General features: G+C 43.2%; 1 protein-coding gene across 1 annotated transcript in view; it reads right to left on the reverse strand.

The window, feature by feature from the left end:
- Positions 1-6,068: 6,068 nt before the first annotated feature.
- Positions 6,069-24,111, reverse strand: part of LOC139233093 (ice nucleation protein InaA-like) — a 71,190-nt gene continuing 53,147 nt past the window's right edge. Inside the window, exons 3-10 of the mRNA XM_070863612.1 lie at positions 10,947-11,180; positions 10,442-10,819; positions 9,547-9,929; positions 8,975-9,458; positions 8,446-8,847; positions 7,997-8,294; positions 7,070-7,812; positions 6,069-6,972 (exon numbers count right to left, since the gene is read on the reverse strand). Of these exons, the coding sequence (XP_070719713.1) occupies positions 6,069-6,972; positions 7,070-7,812; positions 7,997-8,294; positions 8,446-8,847; positions 8,975-9,458; positions 9,547-9,929; positions 10,442-10,819; positions 10,947-11,180 (3,826 nt within the window). The remainder of the gene's footprint in view (positions 6,973-7,069; positions 7,813-7,996; positions 8,295-8,445; positions 8,848-8,974; positions 9,459-9,546; positions 9,930-10,441; positions 10,820-10,946; positions 11,181-24,111) is intronic.

A 24,111-nucleotide genomic window follows, 5' to 3' on the forward strand; every position in this document is an offset into this window, starting at 1 on the left:
CTCCCTGTACCCGGTTATAACACTGCTCACTGTATCTGGCTATAACACTGCTCACTGTACCCGGTTATAACACTGCTCACTGTATCTGGTTATATCATTGCTCTCTGTACCAGGTTATGACACTGCTCATTGTACTTGGTTGTAACTGCTCACTGTACCTGGTTATGACAATGCCCACTGTACCCGGTTATAACACTGCTCACTGTACCTGGTTATTACACTGCTCACTGTATCTGGTTATAACACTGCTCCCTGTACCCGGTTATAACACTGCTCACTGTATCTGGCTATAACACTGCTCACTGTACCCGGTTATAACACTGCTCACTGTATCTGATTATATCATTGCTCTCTGTACCAGGTTATGACACTGCTCATTGTACTTGGTTGTAACTGCTCACTGTACCTGGTTATGACAATGCCCACTGTACCCGGTTATAACACTGCTCACTGTCGCTGGTTATAACACTGCTCACTGTATCTGGTTATAACACTGCTCACTGTATCTGGCTATAACACTGCTCACTGTACCCGGTTATAACACTGCTCACTGTACACCGGTCATAACACTACTCACTGTACCCGGTTATAACATTGCTCACTGTATCTGGTTATAACACTGCTTACTGTACCCGGTTATAACACTGCTCACTATACCCGGTTATAACACTGCTCACTGTCTGGTTATTACATTCTCACTGTACCCGGTCATAATACTGCTCACTGTACCCGGTTATAACACTGCTCACTGTATCTGGTTTTAACACTGCTAAATCTACCCGGTTATAACACTGCTCACTGTACCAGGTTATAACACTGCTCACTGTATCCCGTTATAACACTGCTCACTGTACCTGGTTGTAACACTGCTCACTGTATCTGGTTTTAACTCTGCTCACTGTAACCGGTTATGACACTGCTCACTATACCCGGTTATAACACTGCTCACTGTATCTGGTTATAACACTGCTTACTGTACCCGGTTATCACACTGCTCACTATACCCGGTTATAACACTGCTCACTGTAACCGGTTATGACACTGCTCACTATACCCGGTTATAACACTGCTCACTGTATCTGGTTATAACACTGCTTACTGTACCCGGTTATAACACTGCTCACTGTACCCGGTTATAATGCTCACTGTAACCCATTATAACACTGATAACTGTACCCGGTTATAACACTGATCACTGTAAATGGTTATAACACTGCTCACTGTACCCGGTTGTAACACTGCTCAATGTACACGGTTATAATACTGCTCACTGTACCCGGTTATAACACTGCTCACTGTACCCGGTTATAACACTGCTCAGTGTAACTGGTTATAACACTGCTCACTGTACCTGGTTGTAACACTGCTCACTGTATCTGGTTTTAACTCTGCTCAATGTATCTGGTTATAACAGTGCTCTCGGTACTGGGTTATAACACTGCTCACTGTACCCGGTTATAACTCTGCTCGCTGTATCTGGTTATAACACTGCTCACTGTATCTGGTTATATCACTGCTCTCTGTACCAGGTTATGACACTGCTCATTGTACCTGGTTATAACTGCTCACTGTACCTGGTTATGACAATGCTCACTGTACCCAGTTATAACACTGCTCACTGTATCTGGCTATAACACTGCTCACTGTACCCGGTTATAACACTGCTCACTGTACCCGGTTATAATGCTCACTGTAACCCATTATAACACTGCTAACTGTACCCGGTTATAACACTGATCACTGTAAATGGTTATAACACTGCTCACTGTACCCGGTTGTAACACTGCTCAATGTACACGGTTATAATACTGCTCACTGTACCCGGTTATAACACTGCTCACTGTACCCGGTTATAACACTGCTCAGTGTAACTGGTTATAACACTGCTCACTGTACCTGGTTGTAACACTGCTCACTGTATCTGGTTTTAACTCTGCTCAATGTATCTGGTTATAACAGTGCTCTCGGTACTGGGTTATAACACTGCTCACTGTACCCGGTTATAACTCTGCTCGCTGTATCTGGTTATAACACTGCTCACTGTATCTGGTTATATCACTGCTCTCTGTACCAGGTTATGACACTGCTCATTGTACCTGGTTATAACTGCTCACTGTACCTGGTTATGACAATGCTCACTGTACCCAGTTATAACACTGCTCACTGTACCCGGTTATAACAGTGCTCACTGTGTCTTGTGATAACACTGCTTCCCTGCACCCGGTTATAACACTGCTCACTGCACTCAGTTATCACACAGCTCAGTGTTCCCGATTATAACATAGCTCACTGTATCTGCTTATAACTCTGCTCACTGTCCCAGGTAATAACACTGCCCACCTTACCCGATTATAACACAGCTCACTGTACCCGATTATAACACTGCTCACTGTATCTTGTTATAACACTGTTCACAGTACCTGGTTATAACACTGCTCACTTAATCCGATTATAAAACAGCTCACTGTCGCTGGTTATAACACTGCTCACTGTATCTGGTTTTAACTCTGTTCACAGTACCTGGTTATAACACTGCTCACTTAATCCGATTATAAAACAGCTCACTGTCGCTGGTTATAACACTGCTCACTGTATCTGGTTTTAACTCTGCTCAATGTATCTGGTTATAACACTGCTCACTGTACCCGGTTATGACACTGCTCACTGTACCCGGTTATAACACTGCTCGCTCTACCCGTTTATTACACTGCTCACTGTATCTGGTTATAATACTCTCACTGTACCTGGTCATAACACTGCTCACTGTACCTGGTTATAACACTGCTCACTGTATCTGGTTATAACACTGATCACTGTAAATGGTTATAACACTGCTCACTGTACCCGGTTATAACACTGCTCACTGTACACAGTTATAATACTGCTCACTGTACCGGGTTATAACACTGCTCACTGCACCCGGTTTTAACACTGCTAAATCTACCCGGTTATAACTTTGCTCACTGTACCAGGTTATAACACTGCTCACTGTACCCCATTATAACACTGCTCACTGTACCCGGTTATAACACTGCTCACTGTACCCGGTTATAACACAGCTCAGTGTACCTGGTTATAACACTGCTCACTGTACCTGGTTGTAACACTGCTCACTGTACCCGGTTATAAAACTGCTTACTGTACCTGGTTACAACACTGCTCAGTGTACTTGGTTGTAACATTGCTCACTGTATTGTGTTATGACACTGCTCGCTCTACCTGGGTATAACACTGCTGACTGTGCCTGGTTATAACACCGCTCACTGCATCTGGTTAAAACACTGCTCACTATATCTGGTTATAACAGTGCTCACTGTACCGGGTTATGACACTGCTCACTTTACCTGATGAAAACACTGCTCACTGTATCTGGTTATAACAGTGCTCTCGGTACTGGGTTATAACACTGCTCACTGTACCCGGTTATAACTCTGCTCGCTGTATCTGGTTATAACACTGCTCACTGTATCTGGTTATATCACTGCTCTCTGTACCAGGTTATGACACTACTCATTGTACCTGGTTATAACTGCTCACTGTACCTGGTTATGACAATGCTCACTGTACCCGGTTATAACACTGCTCACTGTACCCGGTTATAACAGTGCTCACTGTATCTTGTGATAAGACTGCTTCCCTGTACCCGGTTATAACACTGCTCACTGCACTCAGTTATCACACAGCTCAGTGTTCCCGATTATAACATAGCTCACTGTATCTGCTTATAACTCTGCTCACTGTCCCAGGTAATAACACTGCCCACCTTACCCGATTATAACACAGCTCACTGTACCCGATTATAACACAGCTCACTGTATCTGGTTATAACACTGCTCACTGTACCTGGTTATTACACTGCTCACTGTATCTGGTTATAACACTGTTCACAGTACCTGGTTATAACACTGCTCACTTAATCCGATTATAAAACAGCTCACTGTCGCTGGTTATAACACTGCTCACTGTATCTGGTTTTAACTCTGCTCAATGTATCTGGTTATAACACTGCTCACTGTACCCGGTTATGACACTGCTCACTGTACCCGGTTATAACACTGCTCGCTCTACCCGGTTATAACACTGCTCACTGTATCTGGTTATAACACTGCTCACTGAACCCGGTTATAAAACTGCTCACTGCATCGGATTATATCACTGCTCACTGCACTGGGTTATAACATTCCCACTGTACTGAGTTATAACATTCCAAATACATCCGGTTATATCATTCCCACTGTATCCGTTTACAACATTCCCACTGTATCCGGTTATAACATTCCCAATGTACCCGGCTATAACATTGCCACTGTACCCAGTTATAACATTCCCACTGTATCCAGTTATAACATTCCCACTGTATCCGTTTATAACATTCCCACTGTACCTGGTTATATCATTCCCACGCTATCTGATTACAACATTGCCACTGTATCCGGTTATAACATTCCCACTGTATCCAGTTATAACATTCCCAATGTATCCAGTAATAACATTCCTACTGTATCCGGTTATAACGTTTCCAATGTACCCAATTATAACCTTGCCACTGTACTCGGTTATACCATTCCCACTGTATCCAGTTATAACATTCCCACTGTATCCGGTTATAACGTTTCCAATGTACCCAATTATAACCTTGCCACTGTACTCGGTTATAACATTCCCACTGTCTCCAGTTATAACATTCCCACTGTACCCGGTTATAATGTTCTCACTGTACCCGGTTATAACATTCCTACTGTATCCGGTTATAACATTCCCAATGTACCCGTTTATAACCTTCCCACTGTATCCGATTATAACATTCCCAATGTACCCGGTTATAACATTCCCACTGTATCCGGTTATAACATTCCCACTGTACCCAGTTGTAACCTTCCCACTGTATCCAGTTGTAACATTCCCACTGTATCCAGTTGTAACTTTCCCACTGTATCCAGTTATAACATCCCCACTGTATCCAGTTATAACCGTCCCAGTATCCAGTTGTAACATTCCCACTGTATCCGGTTATAACATTCCCACTGTATCCAGTTATAACATTCCCACTGTATCCGGTTATAACATTCCTACTGTACCCTGTTATAACATTCATACTGTATCCAGTTATAACACTGCTCTCTGTATCTGGTTATAACATTCCCACTGTATCCAGTTATAACACTGTCCAATGCATCCGGTTATAACATTCCCCATGTACCATGTTACAACATTCCCACGGTATCCAGTTGTAACATTCCCACTGTATCCGGTTATAACATTCCCACTGTATCCAGTTATAACATTCTCACTGTACCCAGTTATAACATTCCCACTGTATCCGGTTATAACTTTCCCACTGTATCCAGTTATAACATTCCCACTGTATCCAGTTATAACTTTCCCACTGTATCCAGTTATAACATTCCCACTGTATCCATTTATAACATTCCCACTGTACCCGGTTATAATATTCCCAATATATCCGTTTATAACATTCCCACTGTATCCAGTTATAACATTCCCAATGTACCCAGTAATAACATTCCCACTGACCCGGTTATAACATTCCCACTGTATCCAGTTATAACATTCCCAATGTACCCAGCTATAACATTGCCACTGTATCCAGTTATAACATTCCCACTGTATCCAGTTATAACATTCCCACTGTATCCGTTTTGTCACATTCCCACTATACCCGGTTATAACATTCCCACTGTATCCGGTTATAACATTCCCACTGTACCCGGTTATAACATTCCCACTGTATCCAGTTATAACATTCCCAATGTATCCGGTAATAACATTCCCAATGTATCCGGTTATAACGTTTCCAATGTACCCAGTTATAACCTTGCCACTGTACTCATTTATAACATTCCCACTGTATCCAGTTATAACATTCCCAATGTACCCGGTAATAACATTCCCACTGTACCCGGTTATAACATTCCCACTGTATCCGGTTATAACATTCCCAATGTACCCAGCTATAACATTGCCACTGTATCCAGTTATAACATTCCCACTGTATCCGGTTATAACATTCCTACTGTACCCGGTTATAACATTCATACTGTATCCAGTTATAACACTGCTCTCTGTATCTGGTTATAACATTCCCACTGTATCCAGTTATAACACTGTCCACTGCATCCAGTTATAACATTCCCCATGCACCATGTTACAACATTCCCACGGTATCCAGTTGTAATATTCCCACTGTATCCGGTTATAACATTCCCACTGTATCCAGTTATAACATTCTCACTGTATCCAGTTATAACATTCCCACTGTATCCGGTTATAACTTTCCAACTGTATCCAGTTATAACATTCCCACTGTATGCAGTTATAACCTTCCCATTGTATTCAGTTGTAACATTCCCACTGTATCCGGTTATAACATTCCCAATGTACCCGGCTATAACATTGCCACTGTATCCAGTTATAACTTTCCCACTGTATCCAGTTATAACATTCCCACTGTATCCAGTTATAACCTTCCCACTGTATCCAGTTATAACCTTCCCAATGTACCCGGCTATAACATTGCCACTGTATCCAGTTATAACATTCCCCCTGTATCCAGTTATAACATTCCCACTGTATCCATTTATAACATTCCCACTGTACCCGGTTATAATATTCCCAATATATCCGTTTATAACATTCCCACTGTATCCAGTTATAACATTCCCAATGTACCCAGTAATAACATTCCCACTGAACCCGGTTATAACATTCCCACTGTATCCAGTTATAACATTCCCACTGTATCCGGTTATAACATTCCCACTGTATCCAGTTATAACATTCCCAATGTATCCGGTAATAACATTCCCACTGTATCCGGTTATAACGTTTCCAATGTACCCAGTTATAACCTTGCCACTGTACTCATTTATAACATTCCCACTGTATCCAGTTATAACATTCCCAATGTACCCGGTAATAATATTCCCACTGTACCCGGTTATAACATTCCCACTGTATCCGGTTATAACATTCCCAATGTACCCAGCTATAACATTGCCACTGTATCCAGTTATAACATTCCCACTGTATCCAGTTGTCACATTCCCACTGTATCCGTTTTGTCACATTCCCACTGCACCCGGTTATAACATTCCCACTGTATCCAGTTATAACATTCCCACTGTACCCGGTTATAACATTCCCACTGTATCCAGTTATAACATTCCCAATGTATCCGGTAATAACATTCCCACTGTATCCGGTTATAACGTTTCCAATGTACCCAGTTATAACCTTGCCACTGTACTCATTTATAACATTCCCACTGTATCCAGTTATAACATTCCCACTGTACCCGGTTATAATGTTATCACTGTACCCGGTTATAACATTCCTACTGTATCCGGTTATAACATTCCCAATGTACCCGGTTATAACCTTCCCACTGTATCCGATTATAACATTCCCAATGTACCCGGTTATAACATTCCCACTGTATCCAGTTATAACATTCCCACTGTACCCAGTTATAACCTTCCCACTGTATCCAGTTGTAACATTCCCACTGTATCCGGTTATAACATCCCCACTGTATCCAGTTATAACATTCTCACTGTACCCAGTTAAAACATTCCCACTGTATCCAGTTATAACTTTCCCACTGTATCCAGTTATAACATTCCCACTGTATCCGGTTATAACATCCCCACTGTATCCAGTTATAACATTCTCACTGTACCCATTTATAACATTCCCACTGTCCCAGTTATAACTTTCCCACTGTATCCGGTTATAACATTTCCACTGTATCCAGTTGTAACCTTCCCACTGTATCCAGTTGTAACATTCCCACTGTATCCAGTTATAACATTCCCACTGTATCCGGTTATAACATTCCTACTGTACCCGGTTATAACATTCCCACTGTATCCAGTTATAACACTGCTCTCTGTATCTGGTTATAACATTCCCACTGTATCCAGTTATAACACTGTCCACTGTATCCTGTTATAACATTCCCCATGTACCATGTTACAACATTCCCACGGTATCCAGTTGTAACATTCCCACTGTATCTGGTTATAACATTCCCATTGTATCCAGTTATAACATTCTCACTGTACGCAGTTATAACATTCCCACTGTACGCAGTTATAACTTTCCCACTGTATCCAGTTATAACATTCCCACTGTATCCAGTTATAACCTTCCCACTGTATCCAGTTGTAACATTCCCACTGTATCCAGTTATAATATTTCCAATGTACACGGCTATAATATTGCCACTGTATCCATTTATAACATTCCCACTGTACCCGGTTATAACATTCCCACTGCATCCGGTTATAACATTCCCACTGTATCCGTTTTGTCACATTCCCACTGTACCTGGTTATAACATTCCCACTGTGTTCAGTTATAACATTCCCAATGTACCCGGTAATAACATTCCCACTGTATCAGGTTATAACATTCCCACTGTACCCGGTTATAACATTCCCACTGTATCCGGTTATAACATTCCCACTGTACCTGGTTATAACATTCCCACTGTATCCAGTTAGAACATTCCCAATATATCCGGTTATAACATTCCCACTGTATCCAGTTATAACATTCCCAATGTATCCGGTAATAACATTCCCACTGTATCCGGTTATAACGTTTCCAATGTACCCAGTTATAACCTTGCCACTGTACTCGGTTATAACATTCCCACTGTATCCAGTTATAACATTCCCACTGTACCCGGTAATAATGCTCTCACTGTACCCGGTTATAACATTCCCACTGTATCCGGTTATAACATTCCCAATGTACCCGGCTATAACATTGCCACTGTATCCAGTTATAACATTCCCACTGTATCCAGTTGTCACATTCCCACTGTATCCGTTTTGTCACATTCCCACTGTACCTGGTTATAACATTCCCACTGTGTCCAGTTATAACATTCCCAATGTACCCAGTAATAACATTCCCACTGTATCAGGTTATAACATTCTCACTGTACCCAGTTATAACATTCCCACTGTATCCGGTTATAAGTTTCCCACTGTATCCAGTTATAACATTCCCACTGTATCGAGTTATAACCTTCCCACTGTATCCAGTTGTAACATTCCCACTGTATCCGGTTATAACATTCCCAATGTACCCGGCTATAACATTGCCACTGTATCCAGTTATAACTTTCCCACTGTATCCAGTTATAACCTTCCCACTGTATCCAGTTATAACATTCCCAATGTACCCGGCTATAACATTGCCACTGTATCCAGTTATAACATTCCCCCTGTATCCAGTTATAACATTCCCACTGTATCCATTTATAACATTCCCACTGTACCCGGTTATAATATTCCCAATATATCCATTTATAACATTCCCACTGTATCCAGTTATAACATTCCCAATGTACCCGGTAATAACATTCGCACTGTACCCGGTTATAACATTCCCACTGTATCCGGTTATAACATTCCCAATGTACCCAGCTATAACATTGCCACAGTATCCAGTTATAACATTCCCACTGTATCCAGTTGTCACATTCCCACTGTATCCATTTTGTCACATTCCCACTGTACCCAGTTATAACATTCCCACTGTATCCGGTTATAACATTCCCACTGTACCCGGTTATAACATTCCCAATGTATCCGGTAATAACATTCCCACTGTATCCGGTTATAACGTTTCCAATGTACCCAGTTATAACCTTGCCACTGTACTCATTTATAACATTCCCACTGTATCCAGTTATAACAGTCCCACTGTACCCGGTTATAATGTTCTCACTGTACCCGGTTATAACATTCCTACTGTATCCGGTTATAACATTCCCAATGTACCCGGTTATAACCTTCCCACTGTATCCGATTATAACATTCCCAATGTACCCGGTTATAACATTCCCACTGTATCCGGTTATAACATTCCCACTGTACCCAGTTATAACCTTCCCACTGTATCCAGTTGTAACATTCCCACTGTATCCGGTTATAACATCTCCACTGTATCCAGTTATAACATTCTCACTGTACCCAGTTATAACATTCCCACTGTATCCAGTTATAACTTTCCCACTGTATCCAGTTGTAACCTTCCCACTGTATCCAGTTGTAACATTCCCACTGTATCCGGTTATAACATTCCCACTGTATCCGGTTATAACATTCCTACTGTACCCGGTTATAACATTCCCACTGTATCCAGTTATAACACTGCTCTCTGTATCTGGTTATAACATTCCGACTGTATCCAGTTATAACACTGTCCACTGTATCCTGTTATAACATTCCCCATGTACCATGTTACAACATTCCCACGGTATCCAGTTGTAACATTCCCACTGTATCTGGTTATAACAATCCCACTGTATCCAGTTATAACATTCTCACTGTACCCAGTTAGAACATTCCCACTGTATCCGGTTATAACTTTCCCACTGTATCAGGTTATAACATTCCCACTGTACCCGGTTATAACATTCCCACTGTATCCGGTTATAATATTCCCACTGTACCCGGTTATAACATTCCCAATGTATCCGGTTATAACATTCCCACTGTATCCAGTTATAACATTCCCAATGTATCCGGTAATAACATTCCCACTGTATCCGGTTATAACGTTTCCAATGTACCCAGTTATAACCTTGCCACTGTACTCGGTTATAACATTCCCACTGTATCCAGTTATAACATTCCCACTGTACCCGGTAATAATGCTCTCACTGTACCCGATTATAACATTCCCACTGTATCCGGTTATAACATTCCCAATGTACCCGGCTATAACATTGCCACTGTATCCAGTTATAACATTCCCACTGTATCCAGTTGTCACATTCCCACTGTATCCGTTTTGTCACATTCCCACTGTACCTGGTTATAACATTCCCACTGTGTCCAGTTATAACATTCCCAATGTACCCAGTAATAACATTCCCACTGTATCAGGTTATAATATTCCCACTGTACCCAGTTATAACATTCCCACTGTATCCGGTTATAACATTCCCACTGTATCCAGTTATAACATTCCCAATGTATCCGGTAATAACATTCCCACTGTATCCGGTTATAACATTCTCACTGTACCCAGTTATAACATTCCCACTGTACCCCGTTATAATATTCCCAATATATCCGTTTATAACATTCCCACTGTATCCAGTTATAACATTCCCAATGTACCCAGTAATAACATTCCCACTGTACCCAGGAGAAATTTAGAACTCAGCAGAGGAGGACAAAGGGTTTGATTAGGGCAGGGAAAATGGAGTACGAGAAGAAGCTTGCAGGGAACATTAAGACGGATTGCAAAAGTTTCTATAGATATGTAAAGAGAAAAAGGTTAGTAAAGACAAACATAGGTCCCCTGCAGTCAGAATCAGGGGAAGTCATAACGGGGAACAAAGAAATGGCGGACCAATTGAATAAGTACTTTGGTTCGGTATTCACTGAGGAGGACACAAACAACCTTCCGGATATAAAAGGGGTCAGAGGGTCTAGTAAGGAGGAGGAACTGAGGGAAATCCTTATTAGTCGGGAAATTGTGTTGGGGAAATTGATGGGATTGAAGGCCGATAAATCCCCAGGGCCTGATGGACTGCATCCCAGAGTACTTAAGGAGGTGGCCTTGGAAATAGTGGATGCATTGACAGTCATTTTCCAACATTCCATTGACTCTGGATCAGTTCCTAAGGAGTGCAGGGTAGCCAATGTAACCCCACTTTTTAAAAAAGGAGGGAGAGAGATAACAGGTAATGGGTAAAATGATGGAATCAATTATTAAGGATGTCATAGCAGTGCATTTGGAAAGAGGTGATATGATAGGTCCAAGTCAGCATGGATTTGTGAAAGGGAAATCATGCTTGACAAATCTTCTGGAATTTTTTGAGGATGTTTCCAGTAGAGTGGACAAGGGAGAACCAGTTGATGTGGTATATTTGGACTTTCAGAAGGCTTTCGACAAGGTCCCACACAAGAGATTAATGTGCAAAGTTAAAGCACATGGGATTGGGGGTAGTGTGCTGACATGGATTGAGAACTGGTTGTCAGACAGGAAGCAAAGAGTAGGAGTAAATGGGGACTTTTCAGAATGGCAGGCAGTGACTAGTGGGGTACCGCAAGGTTCTGTGCTGGGGCCCCAGCTGTTTACACTGTATATTAATGATTTAGACGAGGGGATTAAATGTAGTATCTCCAAATTTGCGGATGACACTAAGTTGGGTGACAGTGTGAGCTGCGAGGAGGATGCTATGAGGCTGCAGAGTGACTTGGATAGGTTAGGTGAGTGGGCAAATGCATGGCAGATGAAGTATAATGTGGATAAATGTGAGGTTATCCACTTTGGTGGTAAAAACAGAGAGACAGACTATTATCTGAATGGTGACAGATTAGGAAAAGGAGAGGTGCAACGAGACCTGGGTGTCATGGTACATCAGTCATTGAAGGTTGGCATGCAGGTACAGCAGGCGGTTAAGAAAGCAAATGGCATGTTGGCCTTCATAGCGAGGGGATTTGAGTACAGGGGCAGGGAGGTGTTGCTACAGTTGTACAGGGCCTTGGTGAGGCCACACCTGGAGTATTGTGTACAGTTTTGGTCTCCTAACCTGAGGAAGGACATTCTTGCTATTGAGGGAGTGCAGCGAAGGTTCACCAGACTGATTCCCGGGATGGCGGGACTGACCTATCAAGAAAGACTGGATCAACTGGCCTTGTATTCACTGGAGTTCAGAAGAATGAGAGGGGACCTCATAGAAACGTTTAAAATTCTGATGGGTTTAGACAGGTTAGATGCAGGAAGAATGTTCCCAATGTTGGGGAAGTCCAGAACCAGGGGACACAGTCTAAGGATAAGGGGTAAGCCATTTAGGACTGAGATGAGGAGGAATTTCTTCACCCAGAGAGTGGTGAACCTGTGGAATTCTCAACCACAGAAAGTTGTTGAGGCCAATTCACTTAATATATTCAAAAAGGAGTTAGATGGAGTCCTTACTACTAGGGGAATCAAAGGGTATGGTGAGAAAGCAGGAATGGGGTACTGAAGTTGCATGTTCAGCCATGAACTCATTGAATGGCGGTGCAGGCTAGAAGGGCCGAATGGCCTACTCCTGCACCTATTTTCTATGTTTCTATGTTTCTATATCCGGTTATAACTTTCCCACTGTATCCAGTTATAACATTCCCACTGTATCCAGTTATAACCTTCCCACTGTATCCAGTTGTAACATTCCCACTGTATCCGGTTATAACATTCCCACTGTACCCAGTTATAACCTTCTCACTGTATCCGGTTATAACATTCCCACTGTATCCAGTTATAACATTCCCACTGTATCCAGTTATAACATTCCTACTGTACCCAGTTATAACATTCCCACTGTATCCAGTTATAACAATGCTCTCTGTATCCGGTTATAACATTCCCACTGTATCCAGTTATAACACTGTCCACTGTATCCGGTTATAACATTCCCCATGTACCCGGTTATAACACTGTCCAATGTAGCATCCAGTTTTTACTGTACAGCCGGTTATAACAGAAATTTGTTGCCGTTGTTGACCCATGTAATAAGTGCATGAACTTTATTTTTTCCTACATTTAATTCCTGATGTTCTTTTCCATGACCTTCCTCTCCGGAAGGTTTGTGCTCCAGTACCTCATGGAAATGGGGATTATTCATGAGTGAATCTTCACAGTGGGCTTTGGAAGATTATTCAGTTGCAGGAAGCATCAAAGCCAGCCCTGATCCCATCACCACACGATGTCCAGGCACGCAACTTTCTAGCACTGGGTAGCAATCAAAAGAAGGTTTTTCCCTGCCTATCGCAGGGCACTGAGCACTTATTGTGGCACTTGTACCTCCATCTTTTTGGGGATCGGCTCAGGAGAGACCTACAACTGAACCTTGGACCTTATGGAAATCTTACTGATTTGCATGGTGTAGCTATTCAAGGATAAACCTGGCAAGACATCAGAGCAACTTTTTGTGCCCTATCCCTCATCTAAAACAAAATGTTTGTCATAGGTTATCGGTACTATGGACTGAATTGGATACAAGCTGCTCAATTAGAGCTTGTGCACTGAAGTTTCTTCAAGATCTGGTAAATTCTTGATATCACTTTTTGCAGGAAGAAACTATAAAGTGTTGAACTCTTATTGAGAACAGATGTGATTTGAGAAACCAGACTTCCATGAAAATGTTCCAGGGTGGGGCACTCTGTTTTTCTAGAAATTAGAGCATCTATTTGCTGAGCTGAGATGGGATTTGGCCAAAATGGACTTGAAACGGCTACTTGATGGTAAATCAGTGTCAGAGAAGTGGGAGGCATTCAAGGAGGAGATCCTGCGGGTTCAGAGCAAATATGTTCCTTAAAAAAAAAAGGGCGTGACTAACAAATCTAGAGGCCCCTGGATATCAAGGGACATACAGGGTAAGATAAAGAAAAAAGGGAAGCTTATGACAGAAACTGGGAACTCAACACTGCAGAAACTCTAGAGGAGTATAAGAAGTGCAGGGGTGCAATTAAAAAAGATATCAGGAAAGCAACGAGCATGAAACAATGTTGGCAAGTCAAATCAGAGAAAACCCAAAGATGTTATATAAATACATTAAGAGCAAAAGGATAACTAGAGAAAGAGTGGGGCCTATTAGAGACCATAAAGGAAATCTGTGTGTAGAGGCGGACGACATGGGTAGGATTCTTAATGAATACTTTGCATCCGTTTTCATAAAAGAGAGGAGCGATGCATACTTTGCAATGAGGGAGGGGGAGTGTGAAATATTAGATGAGATAAACATACTGAGAGAGGATATATTAAGGGGGCTTAGCAACTTTGAAAGTAGATAAATCCCCAGGCCCGGATGAAATGTATCCCAAGTTGTTAAGAAAAGCAAAAGAGGAAATAGCAGAGGCTCTGTCCATCATTTTCCAGTCCTCTCTGGTTACAGGTGTGATGCCAGAAGACTGGAGGACTGCTAGCGTCGTACCTTTGTTTAAAAAGGGAAAAAGGGATAGACTGAGTAATTACAGGCCAGTCAGCCTAAACTCAGTGGTGGGAATATTATTGGAAAAAATCCTGAGGGACAGGATAAATCTTCATTTGGAAAGGCATGGATTAATCAAGGACAGTCAGCATGAATTTGTCAAGGGAAAGTCATGTCTGACTAACTTGATTGAATTTTTCGAGGAGGTAACCAGAAGGGTCGATGAGGGTGTAGTGTATATGGATTTTAGCAAAGGTTTTGATAAGGTCCCACATGGCGGACTGGTCACGAAAGTAAGAGCCCATAGGATCCAGGGCAAAGTGGCAAGTTGTATCCAAAATTGGCTCGGAAGCAGGAAGAAAAGTGTAATGGTTGATGGGTGCTTTTGTGACTGAAAGGCTGTATCCAGTGGGGTTCCACAGGGCTCAGTGCTGGGTCCCTTGCTTTTTCTGGTATATATCAATGACTTGGACTTGAATGTTGGGGGTATGATTAAGAAGTTTACAGATGACACTAAAATTGGCTGTGTGGTTGATAATGAAGAAGAAAGCTGCGGACTGCAGGAAGATATCAATGTACTGGTCAGGTGGGCAGAACAGTGGCAAATGGAATTAAATCCGGAGAAGTATGAGGTAATGCATTTGGGGAGGTAGAACAAGGCAAGGGAATACACATTAAATGGTACGACACTGAAAAGTGTAGAGGAACAAAGAGACCTTGGAGTTGCAGGTCCACAGATCCCTGAAGGTAGCAGACCAGATAGATAAGGTGGTTAAGAAGGCATACGGAATACTTGCCTTTATTAGTCGAGGCATAGAATACAAGAGCAAGGAGGTTATGCTTGAACTGTATAAAACACTGGTTAGACCACAGCTGGAGTACTATGTGCAGTTCTGGTCACCACATTACAGGAAAGATGTGATTGCACTGGAAAGGGTGCAGAGGAGATTTACAAGAATGTTACCTGGACTGGAGAATTTTGGCTATGAGGAAAGATTGGAGATGATGAGTCTGTTTTCTTTGGAACAGAGGAGGCTAAGGGGTGACCTGATTGAGGTGTATAAAATTATGAGGGGCCTGGATAGAAAGGACCTGTTTCCCTTGGCAGAGGGGTCAACAACCAGGAGGCATAGATTTAAAGTAATTGGAGGGAGGTTTAGAGGAGATATGAGGGGAAATGTCTTCACCCAGAGGGTGGTGGGGGTCGAGAACTCACTGCCTGAAAGGGTGGTAGAGGCAGAAACCCTCACCACATTTAAAACATGCTTGGATGTGCACTTAAAGTGCCATAACCTACAGGGCTACGGACCAAGAGCGGGAAAGTAGGATTAGGCTGGATAGCTCTTGGTCGACCGGCACGGACACGATGCGTCGAAATGGCCTCCCTTCCATGCTGTGAATTTCTATGATTCTATGATAGTGAAAATCTGCTTAATGAACCCAGCGATGGGAAAATGTTGAAGTTATCCCAATTCATTGAGGCGACCAATCACCAAGGACAGGAGCCATATCCTTTGCGTTTTCTACATTTATGCTGATTTGCAAAGACAACATTTAGTTTCAGAAAAAAACTCATGCTCACATTGCGATTGTTGGCTTTGCATCTTTTTAAAAATGGGGAGATTGGGCACAATGTAGGAGGAGATTTCCTCTGTGCAATCTGTGTCACAAAATCGTAAACCCTCTCAGAAAAAGCCCATTTATAAAGATCGGGTTTCATTGTATGTAACGCAGAGGAAATCTTTTCCTGTGGGCTTTTTTCCCCTCGGGAATATTAACTACGGATAAATTTGTTCAAGCATCAAAGGATGGAATGATGTAAGCATTTCCCAATAATAGGCCAAGGTTTGCTGTCAGTTAATGGTGAAGGTAATGTCGCTCGCCATTACTTATATGTAAATGGTACAGCAACTTCAGGAGCAGATGGGTGGTTAAATGTCAATCTCCGAAAGTTGCTGTCTAAGTTGCGCCGCTCCACCGTTTGCTGCACGAAAATGGCATTTCAGGGTCTGCCTCACCATTGACATGCATTGACTGTCATGAAGTTGCTGTATTTGACATCTTGGATACAAGCTAAACCAGTCACAGATAGTTAGGGCTAGTAATTAGCTGTGTAAGTACCATTTTAACAACATGATGATTGTTTATTGCTGCCAATCGACCTCTCTGGCACTGAAAGTTAACTATTACAAATATGGAGACTCATTAGTCCAGGTTTTGAAATTTGGGGGAGATTGTAAAAATATCAAATTTTAAAAAAATGTCTTACTTTTCCTTTCTCTTTTTTTCTCTCTCTCTGAATCCAATTTTTATTTCCCTCTCTTTATTTCTCTTTTTGTACCTGATTTGACATTGAATTCATCCCCTTTCATTCACCTTCCTTCTCAGTCTTTCCTGTGTTTATTTCCCCACCCTTGAATCCCATTGGTTGCGGAGGCACCCTGTTGGTTTTCCTGCTCGCTCGGGTCCCAGATGCTCTATTTCTCTCCCGGCGCTATTATCAACTCACACTTTCAGCAACTTTCTAAAAGAAAGAAAGACTTGCATTTATATAGCGCCTTTCATGACCAGCGGACTTCTCAAAGCGCTTTGCAGCAAATGAAGTACTTTTGGAATGTTAGTCACTGTTGTAATGTGGGAAATGCGGTAGCCAATTTGCGCACAGCAAGCTCCCACAAACAGCAATGTGATAATGACCAGATGATCTGTTTTTGTTATGTTGATTGAGGGATAAAAATTGGCCACGACACTGGGAATAACTACCCTGCTCTTCTTCAAAATAGTGCCATGGGATCTTTTATTTCCACTTGAGAGAGCAGATGGGGCCTCGCTTTAACGTCTCATCCATAAGATGGTACCTCCGACAGTGCAGCACTCCTTCAGCATTGCACTGCCGTGTCAGCCCAGATTCACATGCTCAAGTCCCTGGAGTGGAACTTGAACCCACAACCTCCTGACTCAGAGGCAAGAGTGCTACCCAGTGAGCCACAGCTTTGAGTTGAGGGGTGCAGGGGCAAGTCTCACTGATAGAAACATAGAAAATAGGTGCAGGAGCAGGCCATTCAGCCCTTCTAGCCTGCACCGCCATTCAATGAGTTCATGGCTGAACATGAAACTTCAGTACCCACTTCCTGCTTTCACGCCATACCCCTTGATCCCCCGAGTAGTAAGGACTTCATCTAACTCCCTTTTGAATATATTTAGTGAATTGGCCTCAACTACTTCCTGTGGTAGAGAATTCCACAGGTTCACCACTCTCTGGGTGAAGAAGTTTCTCCTTATCTCGGTCCTAAATGGCTTACCCCTTATCCTTAGACTGTGACCCCTCCTTTTAGAATTTTGCTGTACAGTGGCCCTTTTTGTTCTTTGCCTTGGGTTTCTCTGCCCTCCACTTTTCCTCATCTCCTTTCTGTCTTTTGCTTTTGCCTCATTTTTGTCTCCCTCTGTCTCCCTGTATAGGTTCCCATCCCCCTGCAATATTAGTTTAACTCCTCCCCAACAGCACTAGCAAACACTCCCCCTAGGACATTGGTTCCGGACCTGCCCAGGTGCAGACCGTCCGGTTTGTACTGGTCCCACCTCCCCCAGAACCGGTTCCAATGCCCCAAAAATTTGAATCCCTCCCTGCTGCACCACTGCTCAAGCCATGTATTCATCTGCGCTATCCTGCGATTCCTACTCTGACTAGCACGTGGCACTGGTAGCAATCCCGAGATTACTACTTTTGAGGTCCGACTTTTTAATTTAGCTCCTAGCTCCTTAAATTCTTTTCGTAGGACCTCATCCCTTTTTTTACCTATGTCGTTGGTACCAATGTGCACCACGACAACTGGCTGTTCTCCCTCCCATTTCAGAATGTCCTGCACCCGCTCCGAGACATCCTTGACCCTTGCACCAGGGAGGCAACATACCATCCTGGAGTCTCGGTTGCGTCCGCAGAAACGCCTATCTATTCCCCTCACCATCGAATCCCCTATCACTATCGCGCTCCCACTCTTTTTCCTGCCCTCCTTTGCAGCAGAGCCACCTACGGTGCCATGAACTTGGCTGCTGCTGCCCTCCCCTGATGAGTCATCCTCCCCAACAGTACTCAAAGCAGTGTATCTGTTTTGCAGGGGGATGACCACAGGGGACCCCTGCACTATCTTTCTTGCACTGCTCTTCCTGCTGGTCTTCCATTCCCTATCTGGCTGTGGACCCTTCTCCTGCGGTAAGACCAATTGTGGCCCATTTGAATCATAGAAGTTTACAGCATGGAAGGAGGCCATTTCAGCCCATCGTGTCCACACCGGTCAACAAGAGGCTATCCAGCCTAACCCTACTTTCCAGCTCTAAGTCTGTAACCCTGCAGGTTATGGCACTTCAAGTGCACATCCAAGTATTTTTTAAATATGGTGAGGGTTTCTGCCTCTACCGCCCTTTCAGGCAGTGAATTCTAGACCACCCACTACCCTCTATGAAGAAATTTCCCCTCAAATACCCTCTAAACCTTCTACCGATTATTTAAAATTTATACCCCCTGGTTATTGACCCCACTGCTGAGAGAAATAGGCCCTTTCCATCCACTATATCTAGGCCCCTCATATATTATTCCAAAGAGGTAAACTCAGAACACAGAGCTTTCAAAACTTTGCAACAAACCAAACCAATCACGTAGCTCACAGATTGGCCAATTCCCATACACCTGGATCTGAGTTTAGCAGTTTGAGAAGACAGATTCCAAAATAAAGAGAAGCAGATCATTTTCCGTAATTGTATCAATTTGGTAGTTGTCATGTTTGTACATGCTGTTTGTAGCCACCAGATAGCATCATTGTTGGAGGCCACTGAGCAGCATGCACATGGTGCTGCTCTGGTATAAAAGGCCAGCTATTTTGTGAGTCAGGCACTTTGGGCTGTAATAAAGCAGGGCCAAGGTTGTACCTTGTTCAGTTGAACAGTACTCAGTTTGTACCTTTATTGCATACATAACAGTAGTATTAAGCAGGGGGGCTCTTTTTTAAAATCAGGTGAAAGGCAGAACACCATTGGTGAACTTTTTTTCTAGCTGCAACTCTTTTTTTCCCCTTACACATGTCCAGGCTAATTCGCAAAATATTGCCTTACACTTCAGCAAAATATAGTCACTTCAACTCAATCATATTTTAACCTGTCTTTGACATCGCTGTTCTGGGGCCGAGGCCAAGTTCACTCTTGAACTAGCTGCAAGGAGAAGCTTGAGAGCGATGCAAGTTGACTTGACCTCCAATTTCCCCTCCCTCTGGGGAGGTACTTCGTCTCCACTTGGTGCCTTCCCTGGAGAGTGGGAACGCACCGTGTGGGGAATTCAATTATGGGAGGACTCGCATGCTGCCACCAAATTCGCAATAGTGCAGCAGCACACTGCCTCATTATAAAGCTTTTCAGATGATCGACAATAACGCTACAGATCCAGCAAAATCTATATTGAACATTTGCTTAGCTGAACGTGGAAGGTGCTCCCACATGGAGCAGTTGAGGTGAATAGCAGAGATATATTTCAGGGGAGGTCAGATAAGTACATGAGGGAGAGAGGAATAGGAAGGTATACTGATAGAATAAAATGATGAGATGAAGTAGGGTGGGAGGGGACTCGTAAACACCAGCATAGACCAGCTGGGACAAATGGCCGGTTTCTGTGCTGTAAATTCAATGTAACATTGACATATTTTACTTCCACTTTCGGAGCGGTTTTTAATTTCCCTATTTCTAACTAACTCTAAATCAGAATTGGCATTTTCTAAAGCATCAAGTGCTTCCGGGTTAGATTCATGCTTCCTATTAGGCTGCTGTACCAGTCTGAAATTACCATTCCCCACACCAGCTATCCTTAGAAACCTCCTCGAATAATCCTCCCCCAATTAGTGCCAAATTATGGGCAGTTTGTACTGCAGACTCAAGTCCACTGGGAAATATGTGCCGACTGCCCAAGCTCATTTCACTTAGTACCCCTGTAATAGTTGTCAAAGCGAGAATACTTCTGTTTTTTTCTCTCCCTGCCCCCTCCCCAAATTCGTTTGGACCCAGACTCAATCTCAGGTCCCTGAGGTGGAGGGTCAATGTTATAACCTACTGTACAGTCCCTCAAAAGGCCCTCCCCTCCTCCTCCTCTCTCCACAAAATGTTACAGACATGAAAATGTGATGATTGGTGAAGTCACTGCATCTCAGGCCCCTCTTAAAACATTGTTCATTTATCAGTGAGGCTCATTATGAAGATTTGTTTAAAAAAAAAACACATTGTTTTACAGAAACTAGTCAAAGCGGGAAAGGCGGAGAGGATTTGAATGGACGGAATACTAGTGATGTCTATAAAGTGTCTGCATTGGAGTTTTACATTAGGAAGTCACAGGGTGATAAATAGCAATTTCCAAGTAAATTTCATGCAATTGCCCTTTGGTTAAAGCTTTTTTTCTCTCTCTCTCAGCACTGTGCCTCAGCCTCGCCGAGCTAATAGTATTCCAGAACAAGTGCTTTCCAATGTGACAGCTGATTGCACTTTTTCACCAGTCAATTGCTGATTTTATAATTGCTATAATTTTTCACAAGTACCTAAATGTCATATGGATAAAGAATAAAACAACCTGGTCGTAATGCGGTAGTCTTCCATTGCAAAAAAAAATCAATAATGTATTTAAAAACCTCAGAGCTAAAAAGAATATGATGCTTGCTTTCGGAGATCTATGGGAGAGACAAGTGCCTATTGTTTCGAGGCTGATTCTTAAATGACAATCAATCAATGCGGGCAATTTTTAAACGTATAAGATGTAAAGATGTGATTTGGAATTTCAAAAGGGTGAGCATGTTCCTGACTAATTACCAGCCACCATATATTCACAGGATATAATTTTGTGTCTTTCCATTCTATAAATTGACATGTATTCTGAAGAATTCTATGTTATGTCAAAAATGAAAGGAAAATAAATGTGGTTGGTATGCATTTAAGATGGAGCAGCAGGAATCACCACATTTTTATCTTTAAATTATTTAATGTTATCTTATGGAGAGAAGGCATCAGAGCTTGCTGGTGTTGGCCCGTCTATTTATTCTCATACACTGATAATATTCAATGGATTGTTGCAAACATCACTTCCTATTCTTGCCAGCATCGTAGCAGTTAAAGGTTAATTCGCTAACCCCAATTCCTAATGCATTTTAACCTAGCCTACATACACCATTATATCTTACAAGATGTGCTGAAAACAATTTGAGATTCTGCTTCAAATACGTTGGCGGTGATCTTTATAGGAACGGCTGAATCCTTAGAAATAAATTTTTTTGTTTCAGCTTCTGAGATATAATTAATCTGCAGAGTGAAATTCAGTGGGTTTATATATATATATATAAAGGCTTGACAGCCTGTTTCTCCCATGAACCAGCCGCGATGGCATTAAACAGACAAGACATCCCTGCAAGTCAGTTATCAGCCGAAAAATAATGAAGAACAAGCCGACAGAGCAAGCGAGTCACCCTAACCATCCAAGTGAAGAATTTAATTTCTTGCAGGTTTTCTCTGCAGTGAAGCGTTCAAGTCTCTGGACCCATTCAGTGATGGCTCATGACCCAGGCAGCGATGTACGAGCTCATATCTGTCAGGGAGGTGAACTGAGGGAGACATGCGGAAGGAGCGAGAAAGAGTGATCGTTCTTGTTTCTCATTTTACGGAGCAGGGATTTATGATTAAATAAAACACAGTGAAATGGTTCTTGTCTGACCTGGGAGTCGGGGGAAGGTAATAATATTGTCAGTAGTTAATGTTTTTTCCACAATAGTGAATGCAAAATGCATATCCCTCGGTAAGTATTCACTCAGATATCCCAGCTCACATGTACCACGAGATTAATACCTTATTTTCAGGTTCCCTTCATGATCAGCATCGTCTCTGGATTAACCCTTTCCCTGATACAGGCACATTGGGAGAAGCATATTCTCCTCACCCTTAAAAAAAACCCAAACTGAACCACATTCAGATCATTGTTTTATTAATGATCCCCTGTCAAGTAAATATACCCTGGCCCCTGCTATCTGAATGCACAAGTGCTTTTTCATTTGTGCAAAGTGCCTGATGCTGAATGCGTCTAAATTCATGCAGAGTTCGGATTCTGGAGACACTTGTTCCATTAAAAAACAGCCACTTAATACAATAATCATTCAATTAAAAAGCTCTCCGAGCAGCTGCCATTTCCTATTTGTATCACTGTAATGTTTTGATTGTTAAAGAAAAGCATGCCCGGTCGCTGACTGGGAATTTCGGCAAACCCAGAATACAAACACTTTGAAACCAATGGATGGCCCAACCCACTCCAGATTGAGGGCAGGTACCTGAAGGAACGCTGAGGTCCCTCTCCTCATCAGTTAGCATAGCTCTGTCCCCGCTTCCTTCCTCCTCCCACCCCACTCTTCCTCGCCCTCTCTTCCCCTCCCAAAACACTGCCCATCCCATCATCACCTCTCCCCATCATTTCCTCCCCCTCCCATCTCCTCCACTCCCATTGCCTCCACTCCCATCTCTTCCACTCACCTCTATTTCCATCTCGTATCTCCTCCCCCATCTCCTACTCCCCCTCCCCCAACTCCCGCTCCCCTCCCCTTCCCCAACTCCTCTACTCCCATCTCCACTCCCCTCCCATCTCCTACCCTCCCCATTTCCCCTCATCTCCTCCCTCCCCCATCATCTCCCCTGTCCCACCTCCTTTCCCCCACACCCCTCCTCCCCTCCCATCTCCACCCTCCCCATCTCATCTCCTACCCCCCCGATCTCCCCCATCTCACCCCTCCTCCCTCTCCTCCCTCTCCTCCCTCTCCTCCCTCTCCTCCCTCTCACCCCTCCTCCCTCTCACCTCTCCTCCCCCCCCACCTCCTCTCCTACCCCCCCGATCTCCCCCATCTCCTCCTGCTCACCCCTCCTCCCCCCCATCTCCTCCCCAAATACCCCCTCCCACAACTCCTTCCCCCTGTATCTCCTCCTCTCCCCGTATCTCCTCCCTCCCATCTCTCCCTCCCCCTCCCTCCCATCTCTCCCTCCCCCTCCCTCCCATCTCCCCCCTCCCCCCTCCCATCTCCCCCCCTCCCCCTCCCATCTCCCCCCCTCCCCCTCCCATCTCCCCCCCTCCCCCTCCCATCTCCCCCCCC

This window comes from Pristiophorus japonicus, chromosome 20 (genome assembly GCF_044704955.1).
Source record: "Pristiophorus japonicus isolate sPriJap1 chromosome 20, sPriJap1.hap1, whole genome shotgun sequence".
Taxonomy (NCBI): Eukaryota; Metazoa; Chordata; class Chondrichthyes; family Pristiophoridae; genus Pristiophorus; species Pristiophorus japonicus.